Raw genomic sequence first — 12,767 nt, forward strand, 5'->3', positions numbered from 1 at the left:
CTTCCGGCTTTTTTTCTTTTTGCTTATGTGGTGCTGAGGAATCAAACCCAGGGCCTCAGGCATGCAAGGCAAGCGCTCTACCACTGAGCCACCTTCCCTGCCCCATAGTTTTTTGTGTTTTTTTTTTTTTTTTGGTTGGTCAGGGGGCTTGAACTCTGGGCTTGGGAACTGTCGCTGTGCAATTCAGCTCAAGGCGAGCGCTCTACCACTTGAGCTACAGCACCACTGACAGTTTTTCTAATACAAAGTGAAAAGGGATTTTGGACTAAGTAATTGATTGTAATACATTCTACCAAATTACAACTAATAATTTCCAAAATAAATGCTCTCTTTTTTTGGTAGGTCCTGGGGCTTGAACTCTGGGCCTGGGTGCTGTCCCTCAGCAATTCAGCTCAAGGCTAGTGCTCTACCACTTGAGCCACAGTACCACTTCCTGTTTTCTGAGTGGCTTAGTGGGGATAAGAATTTCACAGAGGGCTGGGAAGGTGGCTCAGTAGTAGAGTGCTTGCCTTGCATGCATGAGGTCCTGGGTTCGATTCCTCAGCACCACATAAGCAGGGTGAAAAAAAGCTGGAAGTGGCGCTGTGGCTCAAGTGGTAGAGTGCTAGCCTTGAGCTGAAGAGCTGAGGGACAGCACCCAGACCCAGAGTTCAGGCCCCACGACCGGACCAAAAAAAAAAAAAAAAGAGTTTCACAGACTTTTCCTGCCTAGGCTGGCTTTGAACTGTGATCCCCAGATCTCAGCCTCCTGATTAGCTAGGATTACAGACGTGAGCCACCGGCACCTGGCTCATTTTACATATCTTAGACACAATGAAAATGCTGTCAGTCTAAACCAAAAGCAATCTTGACAGTCTACCATCCAACAGAGACAATGTATGAAACAGCCAGCCAACTAAGTAGTTCCTGGCTTCAGAATTCATTCATGGTTATTTTACTATTGATATATACTGGTAAATAACACCATAAAGGGGCTGGGAAGGTGGCTCAGTGGTAGAGCGCCTGCCTTGCATGCATGAGACCCTGGGTTCAATTCCTCAGCACCACATAAGCAAAAAGAAAAAAGCCAGAAGTTGCGCTGTGGCTCAAGTGGTAGAGCGCTAGCCTTGAGCTGAAGAGCTGAGGGACAGCGCCCAGGCCCAGAGTTCAGGCCCCACGACTGGACCCAAAAATAAAAAAAAAAATAAAAAAAAATAACACCATGAAAAGCAGCATACTAAGTAATGATTCATTTTGCATCACTTCTGAAAGTGGAAGGAAAATATATGAGAATTTATGTGTTACCTAAAGTGGTTTCTTACTAGCTGGTCTATAGCTGTAAAAAAAAAAAAAGCTGTGTCTGTAATCTCTTACGAAAATTATACTGCTTCAATACTTCTTTTTTTTTTTTTTGGTCGGTCGTGGGGCTTGAACTCTGGGCCTGGGCGCTGTCCCTCAGCTCTTCAGCTCAAGGCAAGCACTCTACCACTTGAGCTACAGCGCCACTTCCGGTTTTTTGTGGTTTATTGGAGATAGGAGTCTCACAGTCTCTCCTGCCCGGGCTGGCTTTGAACCGCGATCCTCAGATCTCAGCCTCCTGAATAGTTAGGATTACAGGCGTGAGCCACCAGCGCCCGGCTGCTTCAGTACTTCTTTGTACTACATACTTGCCAATGTGTTCATTTATACCAAAAACTCAATGTTAAAATTCCATTTCTGAACAAGTTCAAAAGGATATGTCCAACTTTTTAATTGGTCAGCAGTATAGAAAAGTCCCATGATTTGATTAGGAATTTTAAGAGTCAAGTGTAAGAGAACAATGTTTATATTTTGGTGATATTCTTAAAATCACATGTGTAATAGAAGCCCAAATGAATTTCAAATCTCAAGTCTGTCTTTAAGTGACTATGTAAATTTTAATTAATTCTTCAGATTTTCAGTCTGTTTCATTCTCCACAAATTGATCTTAAAGGATATCTTGGAATAATTTCATGGAGCACATGAAAAAGTACATTGTTGGGCAGGGAATGTAGCTTAGTGGTTAAGTGTTTGCCTAGCATGCATGAGGCCCTAGGTTCAATTCCTTGGTACCACATAAGATTGATAAAATAAAAGGAAAAATAACCATTAAAATTATTTTTTTTAAAAAGTACATTATTAATCTCAAAACAAAAGATAAATGTTAGCAAGAATTGTATATCTGACTGAAGGTATAAATAATACCCAAGTACAATTTAACAATTTTATTTTATTTTAGGAGTTTGAAGTTGTATCTTTGATCAAGGCTTTTTCATATACAGGTAATCCTTCAATTTTAATATTAGAACAAGTGGAAAACATTACTTGGTTTTTCCAATTTTTAAAAATGCCACCAAGACACTGCTTATATTAATATCCTTTTGTTAGCAAAATACAAATGTTTGTTTTATTTTTTTATTTTTTATTTTTTTGGGTCTGGTCATGGGGCCTGAACTCTGGGCCTGGGTGCTGTCCCTCAGCTCTTCAGCTCAAGTCTAGTGCTCTACCACTTGAGCCACAGTGCCACTTCCAGCTTTTTTTTTTCTTTTTGCTTATATGGTGCTGAGGAATTGAACCCAGGGCCTCATGCATGCAAGGCAAGCGCTCTACCACTGAGCCACCTTCCCAGCCCCCTTGTTTTATTTTTTGAGAAGTCAAATAGAATCTTTGAAATTCACTTCTAAAGTCTACTCTAGAGAACTTTAACCAAAGATGACATAATTGATCTCTATTTAGGAGCAGATGACATGCAGATGTCAGATTATTATGACTTTACTATCTAGAAAAGAGCTTGAAAAGCAAAAAGGAAATAGCTGGTAAGTAGCAAAAATCGGACTTTATTTATGGAAGCCAATTTAGGCCAATCAAGGCCAATTTAGATACATTTCTGCTGCTTTATGTAGTCACAGCTTAAGGCAGGGAAGTAAGTTCTGTTGACGTTCTTATATACCACACTGTTTACAACCTAATTCTAAGTCTTAAAGCCTCAACTACAGTATATGCATATATCAGGCTATGAATGACCTACTGAGCTATTATTTCCCAGGACCAAAGAACATTTTTGTTGGTGGTGGTGGTGGTGGTGAGGCTTGAACTCTGGGCCTGGGCGCTGTCCCTCAGCTCTTTAGCTCAAGACAAGTGCTCTACCACTTGAGCCACAGCACCACTTCTGGTTTTCTGGTGGCTAATTGGAGATAAGAATCTCACTAACACCGGGCACTGGGGGCTCACGCCCGGGCAAGGAAAGTCGGTGAGACTCTTATCTCCAATAAATCACTAGAAACCCGTAAGTGGCACTGTGGCTCAAGCGATAGAGCACTCGCCTTGAGCTGAAGAGCGCAGGGACAGCAACCAAGCCCAGAGTTCAAGCCCCACGACCTACCAAAAAAAAAAAAAAAAAGAGTCTCACTAACTTTCCTGTCCTGGCTGGCTTTCAACCATGATCCTCAGATCTCAGCCTCCTGAGTAGCTAGGATTATAGGTGTGAGCCACCAGAGCCCGGCTTACATTTTATTTTTTTTAACCTTTGTTATTCTTATTCCCACTAAGAAAATTATAAAATTTTAATACATGAAATAAACAATAATAAACAAGAAGAAAGTTCCTAAAGCAAAATATTTTCTATTAATTCCAATTACGAGGAGCAGCCCATGGTATTTTTTTATCTCAACCCCTGTCACCATTCCACAGAATAGTAATACAGCATTATCTGCACTTCAGAGAATGGTGTAATTTCAACAAAATCCATAAATTATTTGACCATTGCTTATCAGAAAAGTAAAACAGGGTTTAACTATCAGCTGGTTTTTCTGTATTGGTTTTCCTTTTAAGTTTGCAACATGAATAGAAAAACAAAATGACTCATACATGGGGCTGAGAAGGGGCTCAGTGGTAGAGTGCTTGCCTCTCAAGCATGAGGCCCTGGGTTCGATTCCTCAGCACCACATAAACAGAAAAGGCCAGAAGTGGCACTGTGGCTCAAGTGGTAGAGTGCTAGCCTTGAGCTGAAGAGCTCAGGGACAGCTCCCAGGCATAGAGTTCAAGCCTCATGACCGACAAAAAAAAAAGACTCATAGATAGGACTAAAACTAAAAAATTCTTTATGAAATTTTACCTGTCCGTGTATGTCCCCACATACTGTTACTGGTGTTGATACTGGCTGAACATTTGACTCTTCCAACAGAAGGTCACAGACATAATCACATAGCCGCTGCAAGGAGAAAAAATAAAATATAAATTTTAGAATAATATTAAAAGTCTCAGTACAAGAAATACAAGGACTATATTTACAAAAAACACTGTGTGTGCATGCACCCGTATGTGTATATGTATTTTTTTAATTAATTAATTTTTTGCCAGGCTTGAGGCTTGAACTCTGGACCTGGACACTGTCCTTGAGCTCTTCAGCTCAACCACTTGAGCCACAGCACCACTTCCAGTTTTCTGGTGGTTAACTGGAGATAAGAGTCTCCTGGACTTTCCTGCCTGGGCTGGCTTTGAACCACAATCTTCAGATCTCAGCTTCCTGAGTAGCTAGGATTACAGGCATGAGTCACTGGCGCACAGCCTCAGTATATTTTTTGGGGGGTCTGGTAGTGGGGCCTGAACTCTGGGCCTGGGTGCTGTCCCTCAGCTCTTCAGCTCAAGGCTAGCGCTTTACCACTTGAGCCACAGCGCCACTTCTGGATTTTTTCTTTTTGCTTATGTGGTGCTGAGGAATCGAACCCAGGGCCTCACACATGCAAGGCAAGCGCTCTACCACTGAGCCACCTTTCCAGCCCTCAGTATATTTTTTGATAGGAAAGAAAACGGCCCATGATGACACTGGGATTAAATCTCTGTAAGCTTTCTTATACAGTTCATAGTGTAGAAGAATTATGCCAATTGCTTGTACAAAACACAAATCCCGTTTATTGATAACAGATTCTAAATACAGCTTTATAAGGAAATGGAAAATAATACTTTTCACCCAAAAAAGGGGGGTAGTATGAGTAAATAATGTACAGTAAAAATTTTGTTTTGTTTTTGTCATTTTGAGGATTAAACCTAGAACCAGTGAGTTATCCAAGCCTCCTTCCTTTCTTTTTGTATGTACATATGTACGTAAATATGTACGTATGTTTGTATGTATGGCAGAGCTAGGGACTCACACTCACTAGAAGGCCACTGTGCAATACCTCTAGTGCTGTTTTCCCCTAGTTATTTTTAGGATGAGGTATCACTTCCTGCCTAGGTGCCTGCCTAAGCCATGACTACCTCCTATCAGCTTCCATTTGTCCCTGGGACCACAACCAGTTTTGTGCCACTGTGCCCGGCTTCCCTTCCATGGAGTCTTTCTTACTGTCATGACAATGGGATCCTAACAATTTCAGCCTCCCATGTAGCTTGGGATGACAAGTGTGTGCCACTGTACCCAGCTATGGGCTGGAAAAGGGTCTCACTAACTTTTCTGCCCAGGCTGACCTCAAACTATAGCTCGGATTACAGGTGGGCACCATCGATGCTGGGCTTTATGTTTTTATTGAGATAGGATCTCATTAAGTTGCCCATGCTGACATGAAATTTACAAGCCACCTACTTCAGCCTTCTGAGTAACTAAAATTATAGTCATATATTAGAGCAAAGACAGTAACAAGTTGTTTTTTGTTTTTTGTTTTTGGTCTGGGCTTGGGCGCTGTCCCTGGATCTTCAGCTCAAGGCAAGCGCTCCACCGCTTTATCCACACACAGCGCCACTTCCAGTCTTCTAGTTGTTTATTGGAGATAAGAGTCTCATGGCTTTCCTGCCTGGGCTGGCTTTGAACTGCGATCCTCAGATCTCAGCCTCCTGAGTAGCTAGGATTACAGGGGTGAGCCACTGGCACTTGACTTAGTCACAAGTTTTTTTATCTGCTAAGTTAAAATGTAAATTCTAAGCCATATACTTACTATATGACATAAGAGTTGCATTTTTCATTTGCAGGGAAATGGGTGGAGCTAGAAGAAATCATGTTGAGCGAGGTAAGTCAAGAGCAAAGAGACAAACAGTACATAGTCTCCCTGATAAGTGGATGTTAAATCCAAAATGTTAGGTGATACGACAAAATTAACAGGACTTAAGAATCAAAGGACTTCCACTCATCTGGTCGAATCACTACTAAATAACCCTGTGCTGCTGGTCACATGTATGGTATATATGTGCACACCAGAGGGAAACCAGGAGGATGACACAGAACTAAAGGGAATCAGGGAAAAACATACAACAGCAGGACCCATCAGCTGCACTGGACATTGACCAAAATGAACTAAGCAACTCAATGGCAGCGATGGGAGGGAGGGAATGAGTGGGAAAGAGGGAACAGCTGATGCTATGCAAAACAAAAGAAATGTACATACCACCCAATGCGGAAGAAATAACTGTAGCGCAAAGCTCATAGAACTCATAAATATTATAGACCGTGATAGACAGTTTGCTCCAGGAAAGTTATATGTGTTTGTGACTTTAACTGAGCGTCACTATCCCACAATACTGTGAAACTTGGGAAATTATGTAACCACTTAATCACAATAAAAAATTTGAAAAAAAAAGAGTTGCATTTTTTACAATAAAAACTTATGTTCACAAATCTGTGGTATATCCATATAGTGAAAGAATTTTTTTTTTTTTTGACGGTTGTGGAGCTTGAACTCTGGGCTTGGTCGCTGTCCTTGCTCTCTTCAGCTCAAGGCAAGCGCTACACTTCAGCCACAGCACCACTTCCAGTTTCCTACTGGTTTATTGGAAATAAGGGTCTCACGGACTTTCCTGTCCAGGTTGGCTTTGAATGGCGATCCTCAGATCTCAGCCTCCTGAGTAGCTAGAATTATAGGCATGAGCCACTGACGCTAGGCTTGAAAGACTTCTTAATGGGAAAAATAAGCTATTATCACATAACTATCTAAATTAGTTTCAGAGGATTTATGCTGAGTGACCAAAAAATATCCAAAACATATTGCCTGCATTTATACAATTTATTTTTATTTTTTATTTTTTGGTCTGGTCCTGGGGCTTCAACTGAGGATCTAGGTGCTGTTTCTGACTTTTTGTGCTCAAGGCTAGCACTCTACTACTTGAGTCACAGCTGTTTTGGTGATTAATTGGAGTCTCACAGACTTTCCTGCCAAGGCTGGTTTTGAACTGCAATCCTCAGATCTCTGTCTCCTAAGTAGGTAGGATTACAAGAGTGAACTACTGGTGCACTCTTTTTTGTGAAGTAACTAATTATACAAATGAAGAACATCATTTAGATGAAGTATCAGGAAAAATGTAGGTGGGCCTATAAAACGTCATTATGAAGAACTCTGATGATGAAACTGTTATATGCCTAGAACTCAAGATTGAGTAAACCTACAAATTAACAAAATTACACAGAAACTAAAGCTTCTTGTCATCTAAAACCAGCTTGCACCACTGCCAGAGGACTAACTGATTTTCTGACTGCCATGAAAAGTGAAATTAAACAATTATAATGAAATTATTTTAAACATTCATTATGGTATCTCAATGCTACAATATCTTTGCTACACGAGGCACATTTTAGCAGTGCTGATACTTCATACAGAGAGGGAAAGACCAGAACCCTTGATGGGAAGGGGAGAGGGAAAATGGCCTTTATAAGAAAATGATGGGAAAGAGAATTGTTTATTTCATACATATTAGACAACAAATAAAATAGAAAATGTCAGAATAAAGTGGTTTGTTCTTATTCTGGTAAGATTTCAATCTTCTAAACACACATGAAAGACAAGATATTCTTTTTGACCTAATGTCTTTCTGGCCTTGAGCTCCAAAACTCCCAAATGCTTTAACCTGCCCATTCTCTAGCCATATACTATATATCCACCATTCATAACAGGAATGTTTCTGAACTCTGAGCCTGACCTTTATAGTGAACAGTCTCTAAGATTAAGCCAAGCACCAGTGGCTAATCCTAGCTACTCAAGAGGCTGAGATCTGAGGATAATGGTTCAAAGACAGTGCAGGCAAGAAAGTCCATGGGACTCTTTTTTTTTTTTTTTGTCGGCTGTGGGGCTTGAACTCTGGGCTTGGGTACTGTCCCTCAGCTCTTCAGCTCAAGGCGAGCGCTCTACTGCTTGAGCCACAGCGTCATTTCCGGTTTTCTGGTGGTTTATTGGAAATAAGAGTTTCACAGACTTTCCTGCCTGGACTGGCTTTGAACCGCGATCCTCAGATCTCAGCCTCCTGAGTGGCTAGGATGACAGGCATGAGCCACCAGCGCCTGACCTATGGGACTCTTATCTCGAGTTAACCCCAGAAAACCAGAAGTGGTTCTATGGCTCAAAGTGGTAGAGAACTAATCTTGAGTGAAAAAGCTCAGGGACAGCACCCAGGCCGAGTTCTAGACCCATGACTGATCAAAAAAAAGGGTGTTTTGGTTATAAAATTCTGATTTGCATTAAAAAAAACCAAAACACTTCTAGCTAGGCATATGTAGTTCACACCTGTAATCCTAGCTACTCCAGGCTGAGATCTGAGGATTGAAGTTTGAATCCAGCCTGGGTGGGGAAGTCTATGAGACTCTGACCTCCAATTTACCAAGAAAGCTGGAAGTGGAGGGATGATTCAAGTGGCAAAGCTCCATCTTTGAGCAAAAATATATGATTCAGCACCCAGGGCCCTGAGTTTAAGCCCCTGTCCAAGCACAAAAAGAAAAAATAAATAAATGAAAAGTACTTATGCTTCCGGGCACTGGTAGCTCATGCCTGTGATTCTAGCTACTCAGAAGGCTGAGATCTTAGGACTGCAGTTCAAAGCTAACGCAGGAAGAATGTACATAAGACTCCTAACTCCCATTAACCATTTAAACTGAAAGTGGAGTGTGCTAAAGTGGTAGAATGCTAGTCTTGAGCTCAAAAGTTGAGAGACAGTGCCCGGGCCCTGAGTTCAAGCCTCAGAATCAGGATGAGGGGGTGAAAAACAAAAACAAAAACCCATATGCTATCATGGTCAGTGGCTCATGTCTAATCGTAGCTAATCAGGAGACTGAGGATTGAGGTTCAAAGTCAGTCAGGGCAGACAAATCCAAGAAACTCTTTATCTCCAACAAGCAAAAAGCTGGAAAGAGATGTGAGTGCCAGCCTTGAGCAAAAAAGCTAAGTTCAAGGTCCTGAGTTTAAATTCCAGTATCAGCGCATGTGTGCACATACATAAACACACCCAGAACCAAAAACTCACCTATGCCAAATCTCTCACTTAAGTCTATAATACACTTAGAACTCATAAGGATGGGATGCAGAAATCAAGGTCACAGCCGGGCACCAGTGGCTGTAATCCTAGCTACTCAGGAGGCTGAGATCTGAGGATCACGGTTCAAAGTCAGCCCGGGCAGGAACGTCCTGACATTCTTGTTTTGTTTTGTTTTGTTTTTGGGTCTGGTTGTGGGGCCTGAACTCTGGGCCTAGGTGCTGTCCCTCAGTTCTTCAGCTCAAGGCTAGCGCTCTACCACTTGAGCCACAGCTCCACTTCCTGCTTTTCTCTTTTTGCTTACGTGGTGCTGAAGAATTGAATCCAGGGCCTCATGCATGCAAGGCAAGCACTCTACCACTGAGCCACCTTCCCAGCCCCACGTCCGTGACATTCTTATCTCCAATAAACCACTCAGAAAAACAAGAAGTGGCACTGTGGCTCAAGTGATAGAGCACTCACCTTGACTTGAAGAGCTGAGGAACAGCAACCAGGCCCAGAGTTGGAGCCCCACAACTGACAAAAATAAAAAAAATTAAGGTCACAAAGCTACTTAACCTTAGTAACATCTGTGATTCGTGTTTCTACCTTTTAAGCCATACCTTTCAAATATTGAGTTGTTCAATTCAAACAATAATTACTGAGTACCCAATATGTTACCAAGTACTGGTCTAGACACAAAGTAAATACCAGTAATCAAAACTGAAAATGGCTTATATTCTATCAGGGAAAGATAATAAGTAAGTAAAAAGTACAGAGTAATTTGTAAGACAGTGTTTATGAGCAAGGGAGAAAACTTGCACTGAAAGAGAAGTAACAAGTACTATAAGTAGAAGGTAGGTCTTGATATTTTGTTTTAAATAATAAGAAGCCTCACTGATAAAGTGACTTTTGTAACGAAGTTAAGACTACTGCAGGCTGAGAGACATGGGGCCCACCAGACTTGTCTACATTGCAAGACACTGTCTTAAACCAAGAGCTTTTGGATGTATCTCAATGATAAAGATCTTGCCTAAGAGAGCAAGGTCTGGGTTGATCCTTCACCCCAACCCTCCCCCCACAAAAAAAATCCCTGACATAAAGCATGTTTGCTGTCTGAAAAGTAACCTTGAGGCTGAAATAGTTGCAAAGACTAAACTGAATGAGGCTTTAAGACATGAGAGTGTACCACAGAATTCCTTAGGTGCTTAGGGGTTAACATAACTACCTGGGTTTCTACTGAGTGTCATGGAAAACCACTGGAAGGTCCTAAACAGAAAACTGACATGACCTTAAATCTGCTATGTAGAAAATGGACTATAGTGCTGGGAATGTGGCTTAGTGGTAGAGTGCTTGCCTGGCATGCATGAAACATTGGGTTCAATTCCTCAGTACAACATAAACAGAAAAAGCCAGAAGTGGCTCTATGGCTTAAGTGGTAGAGTGCTAGCCTTGAGCAAAAGAAGCTCAGGGACAGTGCCCAGGCCCTGAGTTCAAGCCCCAGGTCTGGCAAAAAAAAAAAAATAGAAAAAGAAAAGGAAAATGGACTAGTGGGTATGAGAGGTTGCTGTGGTAGTTAAGGGATAAAAGAAGATATAGGAAGATCAGATGACTTGGTACAGTATAGTAAAAGTAGAAAACAATGACAAGTAGATAGATTCCAGATGACCAATTTGGTACAGGGTGTTAAGATACACTAAATAATAAATGATAACTAAAGGTTTCTGGCCTAAAAAACTACAAAAATGGAAAAAAATTAAAATTACTAACATAGTCAAGACTCCAAAAAAAGCAGGGGAGTGGAAGCAGGGGAATCTGCAGAAAAACCTAAGAATAAATCTTAACCAAGAAGTGAACAACCTCTATAATAAAACTATACATCACCAAAAGAATGAATTAAAGACACTAAAAGTTGGAAAGATGACTCATGGTCATGGATCAGCAAAATTAATATCATGAAAATGGCAACAGTACCAAAACATAATCTACAGATTCAATAAAATCCTAACAACATCTCAATGTCGTTCTTCATAGAAATAGAAAAATAAACCCAAAAATTCATATGAAGGCATAAAAGACTCAATAGCAAAAGAAATCCTGAGTAAGAATAACAACAGAGGGCTGGGAAGGTGGCTCAGTGGTAGAGCGCTTGCCTTGCATGCATGAGGCCCTGGGTTCGATTCCTCAGCACCACATAAGCAAAAAGAAAAAAGCCAGAAGTGGCACTGTGGCTCAAGTGGTAGAGCGCTAGCCCTGAGCTGAAGAGCTGAGGGACAGTGCCCAGGCCCAGAGTTCAGGCCCCACGACCGGACCCAAAAAAAAAAAAGAATAACAACAGAAGTATCATAATACTGAACTACAGACCCATAGTAGAAAAAACAGAAGAGTACTGGCAAAATAAATAAATAAACCAGACCCAAAGACCAATGGAACAGAATAGTAAAACCAGAAATGCACTCAGTTACAGCCATATAATTTTCTTTTTTTGGGAGGGGGTTGGAGGGTCCAGTCGTGCGGCCTGAACTCTGGGCCTGGGCGCTGTCCCTCAGCACTTCAGCTCAAGGCTAGCACTCTACCACTTGAACCACAGTGCCACTTCCGGCTTTTGTTCTTTTTGCTTATGTGGTGCTGAGGAATCAAACCCAGGGCCTCAGGCATGCAAAGCAAGTGCTCTACCACTGAGCCACCTTCCAAGCCCTGTGCCATATAATTTTCAATAAAGGAACCAAAAACATACAACAGAGAATAAGATAGCCTCTTCAACAAATGGTGCTGGCAAAACTGCAGGAGACAAACTCGGCTTATTACTGACAATAATAACAACAACTACAACAACAAAATAAAGATACCTGGACTAATTCTGTAGTTTGACTATTTTGAATATGCTGCCATAAACAGTAATTACTTGCATTTCTTCAGATATATAATAGCAGGATAGTATGATAGGCATGATAGTTCTTAGTTTCTTTGAAGAGCTTCTGTACTGACATCCATAGTGGTTACACTAATTCACATTCCCACAAACAGTACATAAGGGTTTCTTTCCCCCATCGCCCATCCATACCAGAATTTGTTTTCTCTTCCTTTAAAAAACAAAAAAAATATTTTTTTTGCCAGTCATGGGGCTTGAACTTAGGGCCTGGGCTGTCCCTGCTTTGTGCTCAAGACTAGCACTCTACCACTTGAGCCACAATGCCACTTCCAGCTTTTTCAGAGTAGTTAACTGGAGATAAGAATCTCATGGAAGCCGGGCGTCGGTGGCTCACACCTGTAATCCTAGCTACTCAGGAGGCTGAGATCTGAGGATCGTGGTTCAAAGCCAGCCCGGGCAGGAAAGTCCCTGAGACTCTTTAATAAACCACTAGAAAACCGGAAGTGGCTCACGCGGTAGAGTGCTCACCTTGAGCTGAAGAGCTGAGGGACAGCACCCAAGCCCAGAGTTCAAGCCCCACAACCAACAAAAAAAAATCTCATGGAGGGCTGGGAAGGTGGCTCAGTGGTAGAGCACTTGCCTTGCATGCATGAGGCCCTGGGTTCGATTCCTCAGCACCACATAAGCAAAAAGAAAA

At 41.6% G+C, this 12,767-nt stretch overlaps 1 protein-coding gene across 1 annotated transcript in view; it reads right to left on the minus strand.

The window, feature by feature from the left end:
• Positions 1-12,767, minus strand: part of Ppp6c (protein phosphatase 6, catalytic subunit) — a 38,770-nt gene that overhangs the window by 9,428 nt on the left and 16,575 nt on the right. The window contains exon 2 of the mRNA XM_013021260.1: positions 4,112-4,207. Coding sequence (XP_012876714.1) covers positions 4,112-4,207 — 96 coding nt within the window. The remainder of the gene's footprint in view (positions 1-4,111; positions 4,208-12,767) is intronic.

The sequence above is a fragment of the Dipodomys ordii genome, unplaced genomic scaffold, assembly GCF_000151885.1.
Source record: "Dipodomys ordii isolate 6190 unplaced genomic scaffold, Dord_2.0 Scaffold55, whole genome shotgun sequence".
NCBI lineage: Eukaryota > Metazoa > Chordata > Mammalia > Rodentia > Heteromyidae > Dipodomys > Dipodomys ordii.